The sequence below is a fragment of the Dermacentor variabilis genome, chromosome 4 (genome assembly GCF_050947875.1).
Source record: "Dermacentor variabilis isolate Ectoservices chromosome 4, ASM5094787v1, whole genome shotgun sequence".
NCBI lineage: Eukaryota > Metazoa > Arthropoda > Arachnida > Ixodida > Ixodidae > Dermacentor > Dermacentor variabilis.
In genome coordinates, this window is record NC_134571.1 from 50,701,980 (window position 1) to 50,726,322 (window position 24,343).

General features: G+C 43.8%; 1 protein-coding gene across 1 annotated transcript in view; it reads left to right on the forward strand.

The window, feature by feature from the left end:
* The window catches only part of LOC142578195 (cytochrome P450 2A13-like), a 51,872-nt gene extending 29,519 nt beyond the window's left edge, over positions 1-22,353 (forward strand). Inside the window, exons 10-12 of the mRNA XM_075687597.1 lie at positions 11,233-11,491; positions 12,295-12,485; positions 22,178-22,353. Coding sequence (XP_075543712.1) covers positions 11,233-11,491; positions 12,295-12,485; positions 22,178-22,353 — 626 coding nt within the window. The remainder of the gene's footprint in view (positions 1-11,232; positions 11,492-12,294; positions 12,486-22,177) is intronic.
* Positions 22,354-24,343: the final 1,990 nt, after the last annotated feature.

Below are 24,343 nucleotides of genomic sequence, written 5' to 3' on the forward strand. Positions count from 1 at the left end.
GGGTTTCAGTGGGTACAGTATTTTTGTTGCCTGACAATTGTGTCCGTGTGCTGCGCATATCCCTATGTGAAGTTTTTTAGCAAATAATGTTAACTATCACGCCATGCCCCGAGTACTTTCTCTGCTATCTTAGGAAGAAGCTAAAGGTACATGTTATAGCACCGGGACCGGCAAGTTTAACACGTCGCTACTGCTAACTCCGGCGACCGCGCCGGATATCTGCCAACCTTCGTGCACGTGCTAGCTAACGAGCCTCCCAAACCAGTAATTTGGCCAACGAGGATTAATTATCGCACTCGAAGGCTATAGCAAACCTTCTGCACGAAAGCTGCAACCGTAAATGATAACACTTTGCTGAAACATTAACTTAAGCTCGGAAACTACACACATGCACGCAAGGCATGCACGCAAGAGCATGCACGCAAGGCATCGGGAGACACGTAGGTAAATTCACTGGAGGGTAAATGTGCGCTCAGTTGAAATATCGGCATGTCAGAAGCACAGGAACAAACATTAATTCAATTTCGCTCGAGCCCGAGCCGTTCTTTCATGGTTTTCTTGACTGGTTATTCAAAAAGGGCTTTGGCAGGCCGTGCGAGGCAGCAACAAAGTCTTTAGAACGGAGCGTTCTTTGCGGGCCCTCCCGGACTTTCGTGGCCGTGGCTGCTGGAAGCTGCTGCTGCAATCTAGCGAATAGCTCATACTAGAAAAAAAATTAAATTATGTTCCGATGGTGGGATCGAACCTCGGCGCCCCGGCAAAGCAACCCAATGCTCTACCCACTAGGCAAGATTCACTTTTTTTTTTCACTTTCACGGTATTTATTACATATAGCAGAGCGAACAGCCATAGTCCCGATCAAGCACAAAAGAACAGTTCACGCGATAATTATCAAAATAAACAGTTCTCTAAAACAAGAAAAACAGATACACTTCATCAACAGAGCATACCAGTACGGTGAGAAGTCTCTTTGATCATAAATGCGTTTCAACAATTCAATTCAAACGAAGCGACTACGCATATACAATTGATTCTTCATTCAACCTAACAAGCAAGTTCACCTCAAATTGTGCAGCCCCACACGTAGCATCAAATCAAAAGGCTGAATCTCCTTTAGATGGCATGAGATGGTGTTCGGTATGATCGTTTACTTAAAGATCTTTTTTTAAAGGTCCTTTGGAGAAGATACTAAAGTATGATCGCGTCCCTGCTGCAAATAAAGCAGGGTCCTATTTTTATCACAAAGACCGCGATTAATCGAAGGTAAAAAGACACCTATACAACCATGATTTACCGGTAGCGTTTCAGTGTGCACTTTATGGGAGAATATAGAGCTTTAGATTAGGGGACGTGTCCTTCACCCAAGAGTTGGGAGAAGCAAACTCCATTGTGGTTCCTTCGCATTCTTTTGTGCTCGCTTTGTTTTTGTTTTCCTTGTTTTGTTAATTGTACGCCCAAGTGCGGCTTGCGTCTTCTTATCTGAAACTTTCTAACACCTTGGGGCGTGAAGAAATAGGCATTTCATTGACTGATACAAGCAAATCATGTCCAGATGCGTGGATGCATAGTGAGTGAAATAATGTAGGCGGAAAAAGCATACTGATTATATTTTTATGCAGAGTTTTCCGTGAGATAGAAAACAGATATTCATTTGAGATTGTAATTGCCAGAAAATGCACTGAGAGATATACTTCCCGCATGAATCTCTGCAAATAAGGACGCGAAACAAGATCTGTCTAAATGACCGAAGTTTCACAAAACGTTCACGAGATTCACCTGCATGAATGTTCGTAGTCATAGATAAGAACAGTAACGAAAAAAGAAGAATCGGGACACTATCTGTCTAACGTAAAGATGCCCCATCCAAGGCCGCCTGTGCTGACTGGTTTGCAAAGATTGTCGTGCCTCATTTTTTTTTATGTGCAGTAGAAGTTATACAGAAAGAGGTCCCACAGTTAGAAACTGCCGCGGGACCTCTTCTTCTTCGTTACATAATAATATATAAATAAAAAGGCGTCAGTCGCGGTTATAAACAAAGAACGAATTACACAATTCCTACAGTGTTAAAGTAATAAAACCTGTGGCAACACATCGCAACATAAAAAATGCACATAATAAGCAACACAATATATACTTCAAAGACTAGATGCAGTTTACAAGGCATTAATATAAGCTCTCAGTGAACGTTGGTATGACGATAATGCAGGTGAGGATTTCACGCGAGCAGGTAAATTATTCCACATTTTCACGCTAGCAAAACCAGCAGTTAGTTTGCCATAGTTGCTGCGTGATTTTGGAAGTAAAAGGTTATTTTGTAAAGAGAACCTGGTAGTGTTAGGATCAGCAAGACTATTCCTGCCAACGATTTAATTTAATTGTGGGTTTTTAAGAAGGCGGTAAATAACGATGCTGTGGTTGTACCAGACCATTTTATTTATTGTGAGGATACTCAACTCAGTGAAGATGGGGGTAACATGAGCGTTATAAGGAGGTGAATCGAAAATACGGATAGCGTTATTTTGGATGTGCTGCAAGGGAGCTATATGACAGCGATATGTAAGACCCCAAGAACTGATAAAGTAATTTAAATGGCTATAAATGAAGGCATAATACAATGTCAGGAGCGTGTGCTTTTCAAAGTACTGTCTGGCCTTTAAAAGCACCCTGATACCATAGGCAGCTTTCTTTTTTATGAAGCTGACATGCAAATTAAACTTTAGAAAGTAGTCTAATTGAATACCTAAAAATGAGCACTCATTAGATGGTAATATTGGGTGAGAAGCTATGTACACTGGTGGAAGGTTAGGTCGAGGTTTACTGTGTGAACTAAAAACCATAAACTTTGTTTTCTGAGGGTTAATTAGCTATTTATATTTCTTGCCCCAACTACTGACATTATTTAGCTCATCATTTAAACGCTCAGTTAGCGTAAAGATGTCGTTGTGGGAGGCGTAAATAGTGGTGTCGTCCGCGTACAAAAGACATTCTGTAGAAGTTAGGCAGTTTGGGAAATCATTAATGAAGATTACAAATAAGAGGGGACCGAGTATGGACCCCTGTGGAACGCCAGTGTTAATTATTTTTGTGTGAGACAGCACTCCTGAAATAGGCTCATACGCTCATCAGTTGATAACCAAATCGCTAATATTCGGTGAAACCGCAGAATGCAAACCCTCAAACAATTAAGAATTTTCTGAATGTAGAAAACCTTTCTTGCCTAAACTAAACTGTACGCTTTAGTTCTGCCAAACGTCGAAAAGTTGACGGGAACGAAAGGTTGAGCATATCGCTTTAGGTTTGGCACACGTTCCTTCCAACAATGTGCACTTATACGCTCCTAACCAAAAGCCATGGTATTTTGGCTGCTCACAACACCATTCAATGCAAGCTAACTTTGTTGGCTTAAAGACCATGCGCTTAACCAGAATCCAAAAAAAACTTTATTACAGTTAATTTGCGCGCGAAAGATGGTCCCGAATTTCTCTACATAGGCACCACACTTTTGGTAGAAGAAAACAAAGTTGTCCACGTTGACCCTTGCCAGACTTGCGGTATTAAAGACCGCTCAATACAAACAAACCTACGCATGGCACAGTGCAGCACTAGGAACGCCTTCGCAGACTGCGTGACAGTATCTGCCGGTTCCAAGTAAAGAGCCAGAAATAATAACTGACGATGCTCCAAGTATACTTACCTAAGGCGTTTATCCGAATCCCTTTGCCCCTCCCCCGATACAGTGTAGTCAATGGGAAATAATCTCTGGTTAACCTCCCTGTCTTTCCTTTATCTCTCTCTCTCTCTCTCTCTCCACAGAAAGAGTTCTGTATTGTGTGCATGTGTGTGGGGTTGTTTTATCCTTTTTCTCACCTATAGAATCCCTTTGCCCCTCCCCCGATACAGTGTAGTCAATGGAAATAATCTCTGGTTAACCTCCCTGTCATTCCTTTATCTCTCTCTCTCTCTCTCCCTCTCTCTTTGTTTCATCTCTTATCAACAACTGACAATGCTCCAAGTATACTTACCTAAGGCGTTGATCCGGATCCGTCGCTCTTTTCTGTTCTCCCTTCTCGAGCGCGCTAACGTCGGCGCCACTGTATTTAAAGGTCTGCAATCGTGCTTTACCTATTGGTCGGCTCGTTATATTGACAATGGTCACCTTTAAAGCCTGTGTCTCTTCGCTCCTCCGTGAAGCAAGGTTTTTCTTTATCGCCATTATTTCTGGCTCTTTACTTGGAACCAATGTGCTTAAGCGTGCTAATTCGCTCAAGTATTGTTCAGAGCAAGCTTTAGCTCGGGCCCAACTCCAACGCTGCCTATTCAAATACACGTAAAATGCAGAACCGCTTTTCTGAGATAACCCCTGGACCGATCTTAATGAAATTTGTTTCATTTGAGGGAGAAAATTAATTCTAGTCACTGTTGGAAGCGGAATTTCGATTTAAGGCATGCATTTTCTTTAAAATATTTTCAATATTTTGAGAGCTCGAAAAAAATAAAACCATGAAGTTTACAAATTATTAGCTCTGCATCAAGAACAGATATTGCGGTTCTGTAAACAACATCTATTAGAACATTCAAATTTATTAGAACATACATATATTAGAACAAATTTCATGCGTTACTTTATATCTTACTTGAATTCGTTGCATTGTGTGCAAGGGTTCTGCAAAAGCTGTATTTCCATATGACCAAATTTTTTTGAGATTCACGTGTAACATAAATTTTGTCCGCTTTAGATGTACTATTAGATGCAATTCACAGAATTGGGATATTATTTTTCATTGTTGAGTGAAAGAGTTGCAAACTTGATAGTTTCATTTTCTGAAAACTTGCGATTTTTGCCAATATTTAGTAAAAAATTTACAAACCGAAACGAGAGATTCGAAACAAACAGGCACTATAATTTAGATTTTTCTTTTAAATGCAATAAACCTCGTCAGATTTGGTGCAGTGGCTGCCGAGAAAAAGGAATTCTTCGTTCACATGTATTTAGATTGGAGCACCCGATCTAAAGCTATCTCTTAATGGATCCAGCTTTTCTTTTTCTCTTGATTTTTTTCTTTGCAAATGAGGTTAAAGCCACAATCGCACGCATACTTCCTTCATTGCCAATGCCAACAAGCTCTTTGAGCTGATCATCGCGTGCGTCACATTGCATTGTACGGACGCGCGAGAGCCCATGCGGGCGCCCCAGGTTGTTTCATGCCACATACGCAGCAATAAAATGGGAAACGTTAGAGCATTCAATTAACCGCTTCTTGAAAGTGTCGCTTCTCATAGATCCCAAATGTGCGTTGGATCTGCCCATACTTTTTAACTATCTTCAGCATCCACAAAAGTGCTTTTACTTCTATCTCCTACTCGACTCCTTGATTATGATGAAGATGGTGTCTAATGGCATCCCCCTTATATCGGGATTGTGACAGTCACCTAGCCTCTGCGAGCTATTACGCTTTGCCATACCGCAATCTAGCGCTTTGCCTAACTCCTACAAACGTTGTAAAGTTACCTATACCTGTGACGAGCCCACTCCCCTGTCTTCTCTGCTTTTGGAAAGAACAGCGCACCGACGAAGTACACTGAAAAGAGCGACACACGGATTTCACAATGTGTGCGTCGCTCTTTTCCCTCTACTCCGTTTGAAAGTTAGTCTTGCAGAACTTGACCATGCTACAACAACAGGCTCAACTATTGACCCTTCCGAAGTTCTGTGCTTCTATTTTCCAACAATACTCGCCTCTTGCTTAACTCGACCTCGAGCCAGCAGACGCTCGCAATAACTTTGAACCCCACGGCGCTTCTCGCATGCAGGAGGAAATTCTCTACGTTCCTGGCTGCGTGAATATCTTGCCATTCCAATACAGTCTGCTGTGCGCGCCCGGCTTTTTCTTGCTTTCAGCAACAGACCTGCAGCAGACCTCAACCTGTTTCGAAAACTTGTTCCTCTTTGTTTTCTTTCTCCTCGGGCAGCCAGCTAGGGCCTCAAAAAACAAGGCACTACACTTTGCCCTATCGCGTATAATTTCCTTTCGTTGTTCTTTCTCGTTGTTCGTAAGTTCTCGTTTGCCCGTCTTTGTAAAGCTCCATGGCCTTTCTCGCTTGCGTCCATATTTCTTTGCGTCCAGTTTACCACCTATATTTCTTTCACTTTCTTTTTTGATTATCCCGCGTGACGTTCTTGAAGTTCCAGTAGCCCTGTACTTCTTTGCGAAGTTTCTTCATGTCCTGGCCTGTGCAGGTATTTCCAGTCAATTATTCTGCTTGCTTATATCATTCGGCTCACTACTTTCAGTTCTTAGTCCACCTGGTGCCCGTCTAAAAAAAGCTACTGCCCCTGCCTAGTATCGACGTCTTACGGGCGCACCTAACCACTCGTTAAAATGTAGCCCGTCATGCGTGAACGCGCCCTCATGGCCTGCTACTTCGTCTGGAAAGAGAGTCAAATGTTTTTTTTATACTCCCTCTTTCTCAAAGAGTTTAACGCTCGTTCTACTCTCACGGAAAACAAAACGCAGAGAATATTTCTGCTTCTGCTGCAGGAGGCCGGCCCAGGGCCGGGCACTGCAGCAATTGTGCAGCAAAAGTGTAATTATATAGTCTTGAATGGTGCTTCTTGGGTCACTGGTGCTCAAAAGAATCCTTCTCGGGAGGCCTATTATTGTTTTTGTTGCAGCATACGTTTCATGTATGTTAATAGATAGGTTATTGAGACTAAGGGGGCCGGTAACCTTGTGCTGTACACTCCTAAACAAGTTTTATTTATTTATTTATTTATTTATTTATTAGATACCACGGACACGTAGTCGCAGCATGGAGAGCGACATATGATACATACAATGAAAGCAAGATTCACAAAACAAAAAAAGATAAAATTGCTTAATTAGGTTGTGGATTCAAATATACAATTCCATTTGGTTACAGTTAGAGGAAAAAAAGAAGACATATATTTTCATTCTTGCAACGAGTCCAACGGGTTCTTGAGTTAATGCATCATATCTGTGGTGGCATGTAGTTCTAGTTGATAACTTTGATAAATATTCAGATGGGTCAAGGGATAAGTTAGTGTGAAGTAGTTTAAGGAATTCAAGTTTTTGTTTCTTTCTTCTAAGGACGAGTGGTTCAATGTTGTTAATTTCCATAAGTTGGGTGGGGGAATTAGATCTTGAAAATTAGTTGAATATAAATCTGACCGTTTTTCTCCGAGTTCTCTCAAGACTATTAATATTAGTTTCTGTGTACGGATCGCAAACTATGCATATTCCAGCTCAGGTCTAATTAGGAAGAGGTAGCATAACATTTTATCGTTGGAAGGGGCTTTGTTAAGTTTGCATCTCAAAAGGCATAGCTTTCTGAAGGCTGAAGCGCAAGTCTTAGTTATGTGATCGTTCCATTATGGTGTATTAGTAAGGGTCACTCCTAGGTATTTAGAACTAGTGACTTCATGAAGAGGTGATCAATCTAACTTATAAGTATAGAGCGGTGCTTATTTCTTATGTTTCATTCGCAGAAGTACGCTTTTATCATTATTTAGTGTCATTTCCCAGCACCTGCACCATGCAAGAATATTATTTAAACTACAACATAAACAAGTTTGAGTCATGAATAGAAACAATACCTTTAAAGACTACACAATCATCGGCAAATAGCCGAATTAGTATACCACCTTCAGTTGTTCTAAGAATACCATTAATATATACAAGAAAAATAAACGGACCGAAAACACTGCCCTGGGTAACAACCGATGTGGCCGGAAGGCTTCCCCATTTTTCTCCATTTATCTCAACGAATTGTTTTCGGTTTTAGAATTAATTTATCATGCGAGACCGCATCGAATACTTTACGAAAGTCAAGGAAAATTATGTCTGTCTGTCCGTTCTTCTCAAGGGTTGATGCAAAGGAATGAACTATAGTGATTAGCTGTGTGACAGTCGAATACTCTCTTCTAAAACCGTGCTGAAAGGTAGATAAAATGGAATGCTTTTCTAGATATTTGGTTACACTTTTTGCTACGATATGTTCTATGAGTTTGCAGCATGATGACGTTAAAGAAACAGGATGGCAATTTTCTACAAGTAGATGGTCCCCCTTTTTATGAATTGGTGCAATTCTGGCTGTCCTCCAGTCACTCGGTAATTCAGACGATAATAATGAAGCTTGGAATATTATAACAAGGAAATTTGATAAGGTTACAGCACATCTACGGAGAAACAATTAAGGGATATTGTCAGGCCTATTTGAACATTTTGGTTTTAAATTCAACGCCATAGAGAGTACGCCAGCATATGATATAAAATTTACATCAAACAGTTGGTACACTGTGCAGTTACGTGAAGAATCACTGGAATTCGAGAAGACGCTGTGAAAAAACACATTAAAGTGATGAGCAAGTTCTACCTTCTTCGTAACCATCTGTCCATTTATTCTCATTTGGGATATTGGTTTCTTCTTCTCGGTAATGTAATTCCAAAATTTATTTAGATCGTTGGTAATAAAATTAGGCAGTGATGAGCTAAAATTCTAATCATTTGAACTACGCACGGCAAGTGCTAGCTTGCCCTGCACTTCAGATATCAAGTTTGCCTGGGCACGGGCCGTTTTAATCTCTTAATTTTGCGCTTCATATGAATGACATTGCGATTGATCCATGGCGTTCGCTCGTGCACTTGTATTTTTCTTTCTCATTTGGTGTGAATTTATCAAGAAAAAAATGAATCATGTCCTTAAAGCGGGTCCAAAGTACGTTGACATTATTTTCGTCAAAATCAATCAATTTTCCAAGTAATCAATCACGCATGTAGCGTGAGAATAATCTTTAACAAAATGGAAAGATGATTTTTTTTTAGTTTTAGCACAGGAAACAAGTAGTAAGGAAACACAAACAAGATAGTGGTCAGATAGCCTCTGCTCGATTAGCACCGTGAATTCAGCGAACTTGCGAGCAAAAAAAAAAAACAAAGTCCAACAATGAAGATTAAAAACCTTGTACACGAGTCGGCTCAATAACAACTTGCCTGAGATCATGAGTTAACACGACATCAAATAGTACACTAAATCCTGATTATGATGGGGCCCAGGCTGAAGGCGCAACCAGTCTACTCCGGGCAAATTAAAGGCAAATTAAAGTCACCCACAAAAAAATCTTACTGTGTAAATATTTATTCATACAAGACCGTAACTAATGCAAAAATTCAGGAGGGGCGTCAGGAGGTCTCTAAGTTGCGAATAGAACGAGGGTATAACCCCAAAGAGATACGTTAATACACAAGCATTCCAACGTAGGTGTTGTGTCTAAAACGACAGCTTGCATCTGACTTTTAATTAGGACCCGCCTCCTCCCCTAGAAAACTTATCCACGCGATGAACACTATAAGAGGGAGGAAAGGTGTCTTGGTCGTTGCTATCCTCGCGAAGGCAATTTTTGGTAATAGCAGTAATGTGTTATTACGGAAATAGGCATGTTTTATTTACAATACTTCTAGCATTAACATTAATTAATCGCAGCTGCTCATTGCTTGGAGGCTCATTGATTCACGATTGTGTTTGCCGAGGCCGACTATCTGCAACTTCTGCCCGTTTGTTTTGCGATTCGTCCCAAAAGAAAACATACTTGTCTACTTTGAGCTTGTCGTGTACAAGTGTGACCTTCTTTCATTGAAGTTAATCGTTTCTCGCACTTTCCCACAGAAGTTTGCGCTTGTTTACGGTAGATTGCGAGTAGTCATTCTGGATAAAAAAATACCGGTTCCCTTCAGTTTTCTCGTATTTTGTAGTATTTGTTTCTTTTCATGAAAATTCTGAATATACAGAATTACCAGTCGCTTGTCACCTTGCCTTCCTAATTTGTGAATCTGATCGACAGAATCACACTGCAATTTCAATTTTTCATTAAATGCATCCTTAACAACTTTATCTTTTAGCGCGTTTTCAGTATCGTTTGTAATATCAGGTATCCCATGAATGATGAGACTAGAACGCCGACTTCGATCCTCAAGGTCTGCGTTTAAGACTGGAAAGTGGTCATCTGTTCAATAGACTCTAAACTATAGGTATTTTCTACCGGAGTATCTATTATATGCATGATCTAAGTCTGCATCTTGTTAAACATACTGTAAAGTTCCAAAACCAGCTTCTCAGTTTTCAAGAAATGCGTTTGCAGTTCTTGGATTTCGTTACGAAGATCAGCCTGCCCCTGTAATAGCTGTTTAAGCATTTCGGCCTGTGTAGGGCAGGGATTCACTTCAACATCGCCGCAAAGTAGCAGTTTACACACAACGAGATACTCATAAGCCATAGCAACGCATCGCCGTGGGCATGGCAGGACTCTAACGACACGGTAATCACTACTTAAGCTGCTCGTGTCAGAACCAACCTGCACAATGAAGAACACAGCTCCCGTCAGTGCCATGGCAGTTCCTAGTCCGCCGTGCCCACGGAAGGAAAATTCCTGTGGCGCTTCTTTTATACGGGTGACCACCGATGACATCACAGCGCCGCGCTCAAAAGAGGTCGATAGGGAAAGGGTTGCGTCTGGAGATGACGATGAGATATGAGGCGCCATATCAACGCAGGAGGTACATATGCGAAGCACATCGCAGAACCGTTGTTCGCCGAGACGTTCATGAACTGTAGTTGATACCGCGGCCAATCAGAGAAGGCCCTTCACAACGAAGAACACGGCTTCCGGCAGTGCCATGGCAGTTCCTGGTTCCCAAAATGATGATCGTGGTCTGCCTTGCTTGCGTTTCTTTTCTCGAAAACTCTGTGCTCGCTACTTTCCTGTCGAGAATGCTTTGTCACGCTTATATTACGCATGCCATTCGCAACCTGAAGGTACCGAGCTTGCAGCGTTAAACAAAGAAAATGCGGGAAAGATCGATAACGATTATCGTTTGGGACAACATAAGCTCCATGGGCGCAAACTTTTTTATACATGTGCACTAAAGATGTTTACACCCTTTCAGGCATATCTTGTCCCCAAGCAAGAATGTCATCCATCTTGCTTGCGTTTTCTTTCTTTGAAACTGTATGTTCGCTGCTTTCGTGCCAAGAACGCTGTCTCCCGCAGGTACACACATGCTGTTCGTAACCTGAAAGTACCTGGCGCTGAGCATTAGGGAAAGGGAAGACACGCAATATGATTAGTGTTTGAGGGCAAGATAAGCCTAAAGGATGGAACCTTTCCTTTAGTGTGGTCGTAACACCGCTGGTAAGATCGGGCTGATGGCCGCGCAGAGCCATACCTCCTGGGCAACCTGCTGAGCTTCTTCATCGCCGGCTCGAACACCGTGGCAGTCACCCTCCAGTGGCACGTCTTGAACTTGGCAGACAAACCGGGCACGGTGCAGGCCGGGATTCGCCGCGAGATTGACGAAGTGGTGGGCAAAGAGAGGCAGCCCGCGTGGGAGGACAGGAATAAGATGCCTTACACGATGGCCTGCATCTGGGAGATGTACCGCTGGAAGACTGTGTCACCTGTCGGTGTTCCCAGGAGGTAAAGGAAACGTTTACGTAGGAAAAGTGTCACGATAAATCAATTCTACCACTATTAACATATGGAGTTGAAACAGGAGATATCAAAGGAACTCGAGAAGCGACTGTGCCACGGGTCACGTAATGGAGAAATGTTTGTATAATTTCAATAGACAGGAATCTGGTTATGTATTGCGTATTTTAGGTAACCGCTTCTTCGTTATAGTAACAGAATAAATACCGAGGGAAGGGAAATGCAATATAGTGGGGAAGAGAATCACGTGGTGTGGTGAGAGAATATTTGCGGGCACATAGGGCGAAGTTAGCTGACAGATAAACGGGATAATGAATATCGCTGAGAGAAGCCTTTGTAAGGCAAAAGGCCCCTAGGCATAAAGTATAATGATGGTAATTATATTAAATATGATGATGATGATGCTTAGAACTTTTGTATGTCTACAATATTAAAGCAGTGAATAAGACCCGCGTATTCACGCACCGTAGGAGTGAGTGTGTACGATTGCATACGAACATGCTCCCATCTGCAGATGAGCACCGTCCAAGGACTGAAACCAATAGTCACCAGTGGCGCCGCAAACATTACGCTCTGGTAGATATTACTGCTCTTACTTCACGATGTTTATGAGCAACAGTTATATGTAACATCATTTCACCGCTCATCTTGCGTACGCTGATCCTCGGGGGGGGGGGGGGGGGTAAACTCCTACAGAGAACATAACCTTTATTGTAAAGAGCGTAAGGCCTAATAGTTTTGATTACCAAAGTCACTTCATGTTCTCTTTCCTTCGTCAACGACCCTTTCAGCGCCGGTGAAGACACGTTCTTCGATGAATATTACATTCCGAGAGGAACCACTATTTGTCCCAACGTGTGGGCAGTGCACAACGACCCTACGCTCTGGAAGGAGCCTTCCAAGTTCGACCCAGGCCGTTTCTTGAGTGAGGACGGCTCTTTGATTCAACCGAAACCGGAATACCTGATCCCATTTTCCATCGGTAAGACCAACACTCCTGCAAATGCTTCTCAGTACTTGCACAGGCTCGATCTATGCTACCCACTGCTGCAAGCTTCTCTACTCCTCTTCCAGATATAAATTTTTGGGCAAACGTTGTCCTTGAACCCATCTTTCTGTGCGTACAGTGCTCACAAAAACGGGGACTGAGAAAAAAACACGCAAGACATGCACTTCTTCTCTTAGCCTTCGCTTTTGTAAACGCTGCACGTACAGAAAAATGAATGCGTATCAACTAGCTCAGTTTTCAATTCTAAAGCACTTCTTGAATTACCTGGAGGGGGAATGGGGCAGTTTCATTTCTTGCCGTTACGACGTCCAGCGCCTCGCTCTTAAGACAGCGTTCGAAGTGTCTTAGTATGCATAGAAATCCAAAATCGAGAAATGGGCTGACAGATGGAATATCACACTGTGGTATAAAGGTTATAAAAAGGGATAAGGTGCCTCAGATAGGCTGGCCTACGTTTCGATAGGAGGACCTATCTTCGTCAAAGGTGGCCTCGTCATCCTCGGCGTGTTAGTTTTAAAGATTTAGTGCAGTGACGTCACGTTTGGTTGTTGACGGTGGCAGCTGGTTGTAAGGGGAGAGACTTCAAAGTGAATGAGCGCTTTCGCCTGAGGTCTGTGAGCGTGGTAAGACGAGGGGACAAGAGCGGGAGAGTGGGAAGGCGGAGAGAAAGCAAAATAAAGAAAAGGACAGGGAGAAAAGAGACACCAACAGGGAAAAAGAAAGAACAACAAAAGAAAAAAGGCATGGGAGGGTGTCGGGGAAGCGAGAGGTTAGGGAGCGTTCAGAGGTGGCGTTGGTGGCATGTTCTTGTGGCTTTAGAAGAGCTGGTCAGGCGGTCAACGTGCGAGTAACAATAAAAAAAGACCCAAAAAGGCATCAGTTGAAAGAATGACTTTATTAGCGTAGCAGCAATGCGTCAAGTAGTCTTGAAGGAGTTAAGATGGCGACACAGAATCTGGGGTGAAATGCATGAGGTAACTGGAAGGCAGCGGCATGGTCTTTCAAGGGACGTTAGCCCCAGCAGCTCAACGTAGGTGTCGTTACGGCGGTATACAGAAACGGCGATACCCTGTGTGGCTGAGGCGCCGAAAAAGGCATCTTGGTGTCTGGGACTTTGGAATGTGTTGATGAGGGTGTTTCAAAAAATATATATAATAAAAACGAACAAAAAATGGGGGGGGGGAGGAGGACTGAAAGCGGAATAGCAAATAGGAGGGTGACGTGAGCAGAAGCAGGCGGGGGCAGTTATACTTGGGAAAAAGGGGTCGTACAGTTTATATAAACGTAAAAATATGAAAGAGTATATTAAATTGAGTAGTACGCAGGAAAAAAATTCGAAATGGAGAAATAGGTGAGGTTAAGGAAATTAACGTTAGCTGGTGGCACAATGAGTTTTGTGACTTGGTTGAGGATATGATGATTTCAGATTTAAGTTACTGCTTTTAAAGATTCTAACTTGCCAAGAGCCAAATTAATTCCCGTCGGGTGTAGGCAATTAAACTTGTATATGAGGTATGCTTCCGTATATTTCCTTTCGCGAGGGGAACAGAAATTTGTTTGTAGTATATGGAGCCTTGTTTTGTCGAATATATGACCATGTTCATGGAAGTGGCTGGCTACTGCTTTAGGTAAATTGTGTTTTTTATCCGCGCGGTGACCGTTGAGTCTTGCATTAATTTGTCGTCCAGTCTCACCTATGTATTGTTTGCTACAAGCGGCACAATCTAGATAGTTGACTACGTTGCTTGATGTGCTGGTGAAACTCGAGGTTAGCTTGTTTGAGTAATTCGACGCTGTACTTTTTACTGTAGTAGTAGATTGAATATGTTTGCATGTAGAGAACCTGGGGCACTCACACAAGGAAACTAAGTTACTTGCCCCATGCAGTGTATATCCTTCCCAAGCCGATTTCTCCTCCTAAATGTCGACTATATTTTGGCTATCCCCTTCTGTTTTTTAATGAACATCACTGCTTTCTTGCCTCTTGACGTTACACATGTCATTTTTCGTTCTGTCACACTATGCGCGGCCCTTACTTTCTTCTCGAGCTTCTCAGTTAGCCTCCAAGGTTCTGCTTCATATATTAGTACCGGTGAATGGCAATGATTTGCGCACGAGCTTGCGCTCGAATTTCAAGGTTTCTAGGATAAGAAAATACGTAGGCCTACATTTCATCCGCTATAGCAATATTCCCACCAAACAAACACAGAAACATTCTTTTGATAAAATATTTCACGATTCTAAACTGATTTAACGTTACTAGAAGAGAAACTTGGGCTAGTTGGTGGTAATTCATGTTTTGGAAATAAACAGCGCTGAAAGGACAGAAAATTGGGCTAAGAAGAACGCGACACGGGCGCTGATTTACAACTGAAGTTTATTTCGAGGAATATCACACTTATTCACTGTGGATAGTTTTGTTAGAATTGTTGTCCTTTTATTTACGCTCCATGTTTGTTGAATGCAAAGGCAGCACGTTGTTACAGAAGGCGGGATATTGTATCGAGCCATATTTTTCTTAGTCGAGTTGATAGTTTTATCGCTGGAAATGTAGGATGTTTGGCCTTTAGTGTCTTTAGGTACGTTGGTGATTTCTTAGTCATCACGGAAAGGGATAATCTAAATGGTAAGGTGACTGAGATTTTAAGGATTTTCGAGGAATGCAGTAGAGCTTTAAAATTTGCCTTTGAGTTACCTACTGAAGGCGAGCTTCGATTCCTGGATGTTAGACTGAGGTTTCGAGAGGACTATTTGTGTCGGTTATGTAAGCCTCGTCTGTAAAAGCGCTTTTAAAATTTTCCTCACGACATTCTAAGGTAGCAAAAACCGGTATTGTTTACGCTGCAATGTGAGCGATGCTTCAGAATACATGCAGTCATTCATTGGAATTTACTTGGCCAAATTCAGAGATTACAGAATGCGACAAAGAAATCTTGAGGGCCTGTCATATTCTGATTAAGCGGGAAAAGGATAAGGCAAAGAATAAATCAAAATATCCCGCGCGCAACGAAAAAAAATTACCGAAGATTACGTTACTTCCTAATGCGAAATTTGAGCGCAGCAAATAAGCTGTTTCACCTTTTCGATAGATTGAGGCAAAGAAATCGAGCAACACATGTATGCGCTATCACAGAATTTTTTTTTATTTTTCACACGTATTCCTTTAACAAAGACTCCACTAGGTAAGCTTCTGCTTCGGCGGCACGCACCTCTGGATTCTGACGGCGACGGCGCTGGGCCTCTGCTCTGGCAGCTCGTTTAGCAGCAGCAGCAGCAGCAGCAGACGGAGGACTTCCATCGGACGTCTCGCTCATGGCTCAGAAAGAACTGGCAGATAATTTCGCAGTGGCGAACGGCAGCGGCAATTTCGGCTCGGGCGGTGCACATATACAGATCCGCCGCCACCGATCTGGCTCTCTGATTGCCACCGCACAGGGGTTGCATTGGAGGAGGAGCGAAGAAAGGAATTAAGTTCGAGCCGGCGCTTTGACAACCAGAGACTCGCAGGAAGAGGGGGGAGGGGGGCGGCGTGTACACCCAGCGGCAAACGATGGGGGCAGAAGCGCGCGCAGCAAGCGGACAACACGATAAAGGGAGGAGGGAAGAGATAGCAGCGACTGGCTGATGCCGCTGACGCCGATAGTGAGTCAACCCCAGCTGCGGAGTTGGTTTCAGGGACAACGCCGCCGATGCCGACACAAACAATATGATACCCTCGCTTCCGCAGCGCTAAGAACCAGGTCTAGCCGTGGGAAGGTGGTCACGTATTCGTCGACGTGCCGGGGCCTACGTGAAATAACCGGCGCGTCGGCAACTGAAGAGCACCCTATCCGCCACACAAGAACAGGGGGGGGGGGGACCCTTTCCTCCTCTTTCTGCATGGCGGCGACGGTGTTCTATGCAGTCACGTTATCTTGACTCTCTAGCGGCGTCAGCGGCATCCAGCGGTATCAGTCGGTCGCTGCTAGCGCTGGGGGGATGAAAGGGGGGCGGAGCTGGTTACGAGGCCTACGACAACGCCGACGACGACGCGAAACCCAGGAACGGACGCCAAAGAGCTGCGCTCTAAAAAGACCGGTGGTGGTGCAATATTTGCACAAGTTCTCACATTGCTTTAGGAACGCGGGGAATAGGCACAGGGTGCGTGTGGTCATGTCCGGGCCCAACAAACTTGCCACAATTTGTTCCCGTCTTCATAAAAAATTGTTAGTCCTTGGCAAGGAATACAGTTTCTGTTCTGAGAAGTTAAAGAATAGATACGTTCGATGTCGATCTTCCGTTTTTTACAGGTTGCCATTGTCATGCGGGCAGGTTCATGTGGGCCAGACTGATCGATACGTGAACATTAGATTAAAGGAACACGTCATTATTAAAAGGTGCGGGGGGTTTGCACTTGCCCTCACATTGTACAGAGTGTGGGTGCTGACCAGTAGCAGAAAAAACTGGTTGTTTGTTCTGGCATAAGGATCAAACCACGAGGGAGCTTATGAAACTTTTAAATTGGTAGGGAATGGGAAGGATGTGTTAACAAGCCGTCTGTCACCCTTAGTAATAGAGTTGAGATATTTGCAAGAAAGTGGGTCACGATAGATTGCGGGTAATTTTGATAAAGAGTCTTCTATGGGTTTTTCCTTTTTTTTCCATTTTGTTTTCTCTCTTGTTTTCTTGTTTTTTTTCTGGGGTTTTCTTTAGTTTTTTGTCATGACGCACTGGTTTATTTCACATTGTTCGAAAAGTCACCGGGATGTCTCCTGCTGCGCATGTACTGTCGTTTAGTTGCTGCCCTGTCGGCCATGTTTACAAATGTGATATTACTCCAGATAAATTTGTGAGCCAGCGCTCATGTCGTGTTCTTCTTTGCCTAAGTCCTTGTCCGTTCAGTGCTGTTAGTTTCCAAAACATGATTTAATGTTGTTAAATAGGCTTGACTCAAGTAAGTATAACGTTGCTGCAGCTCATCAACGTTGCTGAGGATCTCATATTTCTTCGGCCATTTATATACTGTGTAAAAAGGAAAGACTGTTCGCCCGAATGTAGCACGTACCTACAAAGGGGCTACGCATGGAGCTACAAGAAGCTCCTTTGTAGCTGCGTGCAACATTGGCGTGGATCACGATTTTCGCTTTCATGACGTTTTCTCCACCTTGATGGATTCCGCAAAGCTGATTTGTCATTTATAGACCTGGTGTGGCATCTCCGCGTATGTAAGCCGCTAGCGCTTTACTTCTTTCCCCTGCTCTCTCTCTCTCTCTCTCTCTCTCTCTCTATCTCTCTCTCTCTCTCTCTCTCTCTCTCTCTCTCTTCATAGCTTTATCCTTCTTCCCCAGCGCAGGGTAGCTAACCGAGCACGCGTTCGGTTGACTTCAGTGCCTTTCCTTTCTTTTCACACACACACACTCTCTCTCTCTGTCCATGGGCCTCAAGAGAGAACACAAATTTCATTCCGTGCTTAGGGCTGCATGGAATAAAATTTCCGTTTCATGCTTAGTGATGCCTGTCGATCGGCAGCCCTTTATTGCGGGGGCGCTTTGCCAAACCTGGACAAATATGCTTAGGCTTATTCTACCTCGATGTGCTTCAACCATAGCAACAATTGCCATCGCGAGAGAATACCCAATAACGACTTATATAGCTGTCGACGCACTCCTGGTGCATTTTCAACATATATCCAGAGTCCCTGACCACCACCTCCATCGCTTGCCTGAGAAAAGACCCAAGGTAGCGTTTTCCAGATCAGTTGCGGCTGACCACCACTCTCTATGATTGAGATACTAACCAGCACTCTTTGTGATTGAGATACTGGCCCGCAACGAGAATTTCATCCCATCTGTGATGCTTGAAAAAGCCTCCAGTGTACCTCGCTAATCCAGCTATTGCGAAGGAGGCTAGCCTGACCTACGCGGCTCTCAAGCAGATCACACTGGAACTTTTGCATTGTTCGTATGCTAACCGAATCCATGTTTACAAGGACGGTTCGGTCTCGGAAAGTTTAACGGGCGCCACTGTTATACCATCTCAATCGGTCGTCATCAAGTTCACACGTAATTGACATCCACAGGTTCCGAACTGGCCGCTCTTCGCGCTGCTGCGGGATGCATTGGGAAAAAAAAAACGCCTATCAAATGGGCAATACTTTGTGATTCTAAAGTAGCCCTCCAAAGCTTGCGAGGTGACGTGGTAATTACGAAAAGCTACTGTTCCAAATCAAGGAAATTTGTCATAGCGCTTCTGAACGAGAATACGATATAATATTTCAGTGGCTGCCGGGTCATTGTGACATCGTTGGCAATCACCTCGCCGATGATGCTACCCGAGGTGCCCAGGCTAGAGCACCGACACTCCTTATGCCTTTATCGAGAGTAGACGCTGCAAGAGAACTTCGCAATCTCGCGTGTACCATCACGTTGAGTTACTGGCGCACACCGCAGAACTCTAACCGTCCATTATACAGCCTCGATCCATCACTGAAATTGAAATTACCAGCAAACCTTTCACGACGTGACGCAACACTGCTGTGTCGGCTGCGAGTAGGAGTAGCATTAATTTCTACAACTATCGTATTGGGATGGTGGACTCACCGATGTGCGCTAAGTGCAAATGTGAGGAGACCATCAGTCATCTTCTGTGCCACTGTTCTCATTTCGATAACTAACATCAGACTCTCTAGGTGCGCCTTGAAAATGCCGGACGATAGGCCATTTGCAGAAGCAAAGGTCTTGGGAGCCTGGCCTCACAGTTCATGATCACAAAAAGTCGCTCGAGCACTTCTTCCGTAACCGAAGGCTACATACTTGATTGCCCTACTGTAGACATGCTGAACCTAGCTTAGTGCATGTGAAAGTGCGATATAAAGTCGTGTGTACTCTCTCTCTCTCTTTCACTTTCCTTCCCCCTCCCCCCGTGTAGGGTAGCAAACTGGACTCCGTCTGGTTAACCTTCCTGCCTTTCCTTCCTCCTTTCTCTCTCTCTCTCTCTCGGCTGAGAACAACCTCATCCACATAATGTCAGGTGGCTACATCTTCTTTTTTACTGTGCCACACAAGCTTCATAAGTGTATGGGATTACCGCAAAACTCATCGCCGCGGCTGCCCCATGCATGCTGTAGGCGACGAGGCGACAAGGTCATAAGGAAAAAAACGGGCGGAAGGTAATAAAAATTTTCCTCATTTTAAGACAAAGTGCCAATAGGAGCGCGCTGAAGTAATACAAAACCGGTTCGAAACAAAGAGCTCAAGTTGAACCATGGCTGATATGGCGACGAAGTTGAAATTTCATGTCGATTCTCACGTCTCGTCGCCGGCTTGAGCACTGCACCCGACCACGCTCGATGCCAGGATGGCATTGCTGAAGTAGTCGATTATCAAAAAAAAAAAAACGATATAAAAACATGGAAGGTTGGCAGACGTTCCATTTTAACGCGGGCCCTCGTTGTCATTCACTTTCATAACGTTTCGGCACAACATTAAACTCAACTTGTATATTAGGTTGAGAAGTGTATTTACGACATACACGCACCGTAACAGCACACATGACATTAATACATTACTGTGGAGAGGCTCACAAGGGGAAAAAAGCACCTATTTACAGCGCGGACTTGGGCAGCAACCCATTGCCCACGCATTACCCGTTACCTTGAAATGGGATGACTTGCCCGTACGTCGGCTTTCAGCGCATTTCGGCAGAGCAGATACAACGGCATCATTTACACTCAATTAGTAGTGCGGTTTTCCACAAAAAAAAAAACATTTTTACAAGGTTTTACGAACCAAGTGGCGACAGTTTGGGACCCGGATTTAGATAAAGTTTGATGACTGCGTAATTTACGGTGCGACTAATTACACTGCACGCTGTGGCTGGAAGAAATGCTACGCTACGGTATCACGCGAGAGCAGACGGAACGGAGTCTAACGACATGCGATGCAACGCACCATTGCCGTACCCTCGTTATATATTGCCTCACTCTTAATCAGCTTAAGTAACGCGAACTGTGTACGTGCCCGTTTCGTGCGCAAGTTTCTCTGGCCATTTTTCATCTTCCAGAATCAGCACTGCCGCGCAATGCAAGCGCGTATGCGGCTAAGCAAACCTTGTCGATCCACCGGTAAACACGTTTTCATGCACACACTCAACCGTGCTCATAACCCCCAGTGGAGCCACGCCGCATAGAGTCACTGTCGCTCAAGAAACGACTGCGTATCTCGCAAGAGAGAGCACGCACGTGCGTCTGCACGACACTTTTAGTTTACGCAACATGAAAACTTCGCCACGTTGCCAGAGCGTTTACACGCGTTCGCGAGTGTGCCGCTATATATGGAAACCTTATTTCGAACTCACAAATTCCAGGCACTCGCTCTCCGCGTTAAGCGTTTTTAGTGGCGACGCTTTCTGAAAGCTATGACTTTTGCATTGGGCACACTCAAATAGTTGCGTCCGGCTTGGACGCTGCCCCTCAGCAGTTCCAGCAAATGCGTTTAACCTCATCACGTCTTACTGAGGGCAAATTGAGAACGCATCCGCGGGCTTTGTCTTTATACAGGTTTTATATGGCCACATCTTGTCGTGTTCGTTCTTTTTTTTTTTTAAACGAATTGCTTCGTTTCGCTGTTTCGCCCGCTTTCGTGGTCGGTGGCTGCACTTTCTCTGCCGATGCAGAGGTGTCAATGCAGAGGTCACGTGCTCTCGAGCTGTGGAGACGCGTGGGCTCTCGTCCGAGGGGGTTCTCTCAAGGTTTAGATTAGGGAGCCCACATGCAACCATTCTTGTGTGTATAGGCTTCCCAGTTTAGATACTGTGCTCGGTGGTGGCATTGTCTCGCGTTTTTCGGCCGCCTTGGCTGACGGTTGTGGGGCGCAGGTGCACGCAGCCGTTGTCGTGCCGTGGTGGTCACGCTGCCATCGCTCCGTTGTTGTCGTGCCATCTTGGTCGTGCTACCGTCGCCACTGCGCGGACATTATCCCAATCGTAACAACACCCACGTCGTCCCGCTGTCGTGCAGTCTACTAAAACATGTCGACGCTAACTTGTGCCACCGCCGTCATCAAACACCGTCATTGGCGTCAATAGCACATATCGGAAGTTTTGTTACTGTTAGAATTTCTGGTCGGTCGGTCGGTCGGTTGGTTGGTTAATTAACAAGTCATCTAGTTAGACAAGAGGTTATAAATTAATTATTAATTAATTAATTAATTAATTAATTAATTATTAATAATTAATTACTTAATTAGTCAGTTAGTTGTTTGTTTGTTTTGTTAGTTAGTTAGTTAGTTAGTTAGTTCGTTAGTTAGTTAGTTAGTTAGTTAGTTAGTTAGTTAGTTAGTTAGTTAGTTAGTTAGTTAGTTAGTTAGTTAGTTAGTTAGTTAGTTAGTTAGTTAGTTAGTTAGTTAGTTACGCTTTTTTGTGAAAAGGCCTTAATACTGACGAGGGCTTATCGTCTGCTTACATCAGTAAAGTGTCTCAGATTGTCCCAAATTTTATTTATATTCTAATCTGTTTCAAATAATTTGCTGTGCGCCGAGTGTGTGGTGCTGCACTGTTTTCTTTGGCGCAAGACAACATCTCTTTTTGAACTGAACAATTTATAATTGTTCAATTAGCCTTTTGGGAGACCTATCGTCGGAAATCTTGGATCTCTTCTCTTCATTTTGAACATGGTATTCGGTTCGCAGGCAAACGGATGTGTCCAGGCGAAATCCTGGCCTCCGTGGAGATATTCCTCTACCTCACCAGCCTACTCCAAAAGTATCTCGTCCTCCCCGAAGGAGACAAGGTCCACGGTCTGGACTCTGCCGACATCTCGCCTGCGGAGCTCCAGAAGTACAAAGTGCGGTTCGTGCCCCGATAGCGCTGCCGTTGGGGCCCAGCTACTAGTAAGATGCTTATTCCCTGCAGCCGAACAGAACCAGGACAATTTCGAAAGTGTTCCTCATCTCCAAAGGAAGGCGTTTGTTCGAAGATATGACAACCTAACCTTGTTTTTCAACAACATGTACACAGATTTAGCACTCCCTCCCTACTATACGCATTTCAGCTTGAAAACAGAATGGCGTGCAGGATGAAGAACTTCCACACGTGCCGTACAGATCAAAGAGAGTATAGTCTTAATCAATCAATCAGTCAGTCAGAACTTATTGAGTATGGAGCACCACATCAATGGCGAGAGGCGCAAATGATTGACCTGAGGCCCGGTGCCCCGTAGAAGAAACTTGGAGTTGGCGGACACCAGTTTTTTGAAGTGAAAAAGTGAAGCAGTTTTTACAATCTATTCACAAAGTGAAGACTACTCAGGAGTAAACAATACATACAGCTTGAATTCGTGTACACAGTCAGTGCAGAAAGACAAAAAAATAGACTGTACAACGGGTGGATGAAATATCGATCAATCAAACGGTGGCTATAAACAACCCCATTGAAAGGGTCTGAACCTGAGATTGTTAGTGCTGCTTCATGGCGAAAACCAGCTTTAGTCCTGTCTGGACTTCGTTGCACCGTTTTTCTCGCGCTGTAGTTCTCCATGAACACTGTTGAAAAATAAACCCAGACGAGATAGATTTCCACACGTACATTTGGACTTGACCAAAACGTAATAACATGTCCTACTATAGAAATTATTGAGCCTGTATCCTAGTAACTCCACGTTGTCACACATGCGCCCCACTCCAAAATGTCCTCCTTCGTGCTGGTCACCAGTAATTTAACACAATTATTTCAAATGGACAACCAGTTTTCCGTCAATATGAACAACATATATGCAGCATCGTTAACTGGTTGCCGGGACGAAACTCATATATCACTCTGCTGTTTATTTTGTTTCCTATTACGTTCCTTCTCGCGGTGTTTATGTTTCGCATTGCACTTTGGGTTGGTGTTGGTTAGTATCTCGACCTGTGTGGCGTACTTATCTTTCACCCACTTTATGTATAAGAATGCCAGCTGTGCTTTGTCATTCGTTGCGCTGCACAACAGATGCAACGTCTTTCTTTAACACTGGGGCTCACTCCTAGGGAAGTCTGAGAACTCCCCAATTTGTCCTGGCTCTTTCGTTCAAACAGACAGCAGAGAAAGCAGAGTATTTCTCATCACATGTGGCCACTTCCGGACTTCAGCCCTACTTCCAGTCACCTTCTCGTTACGCTCACCGCACCTCTTTTTAAAGTGAAATTTTCTTTGGTTCCCCCTCCCCTCCCTTTCCCGGGGGGCTAGGTGAGGGGGGCGGGGTGGCAGTAGTTGTCGTTTCCACTTATCTTGACTATGACTATCCCTCATCTCCGCTTTTTTTTCAAACATAATATGATTACCGTTCACTGTATATATTTATATAGCTCAGTTTCATCCCATAAGGCCTAAATAAAAAAGACAAAATGCTTCGCTAACAAAGCTGATGTCCAAGAGAATTGCAACTACATACAAAAGCCGTAACTCTGATAAATGGCGTGTCCTATTTTGTGAAACTAACAATGGATGCCAAACTGTGAAACGAAAGCCACAAAAGGTATTAAGCTTCTGTGCTATAAATCACATGTTCCTGCGCATGGCTTGCAAAGAAAATCTTACGTGACATTTTTTTCGGTGACACCGCTGTGCATGTGTAAACACTTTTGTTATTTGCGTCTGGTTAATATTTCTGTGTATTTTTATGTTTGTTTAATTTCTGATGCCTACGTGACAGGTTGGGCTGTATGTCATTTTATATGTTCGTGAGTAAAATGTACTTTTATTCGGGGAAAAGCTACTCAAGCTTGTTTTCCTACTTTTTCTCCTTGTTTCCCCCGTCATTTTAAGACGTCAAATAACTTATTATATACAGGGTGTCCCAGTTAACTTTAGCCAGAGTA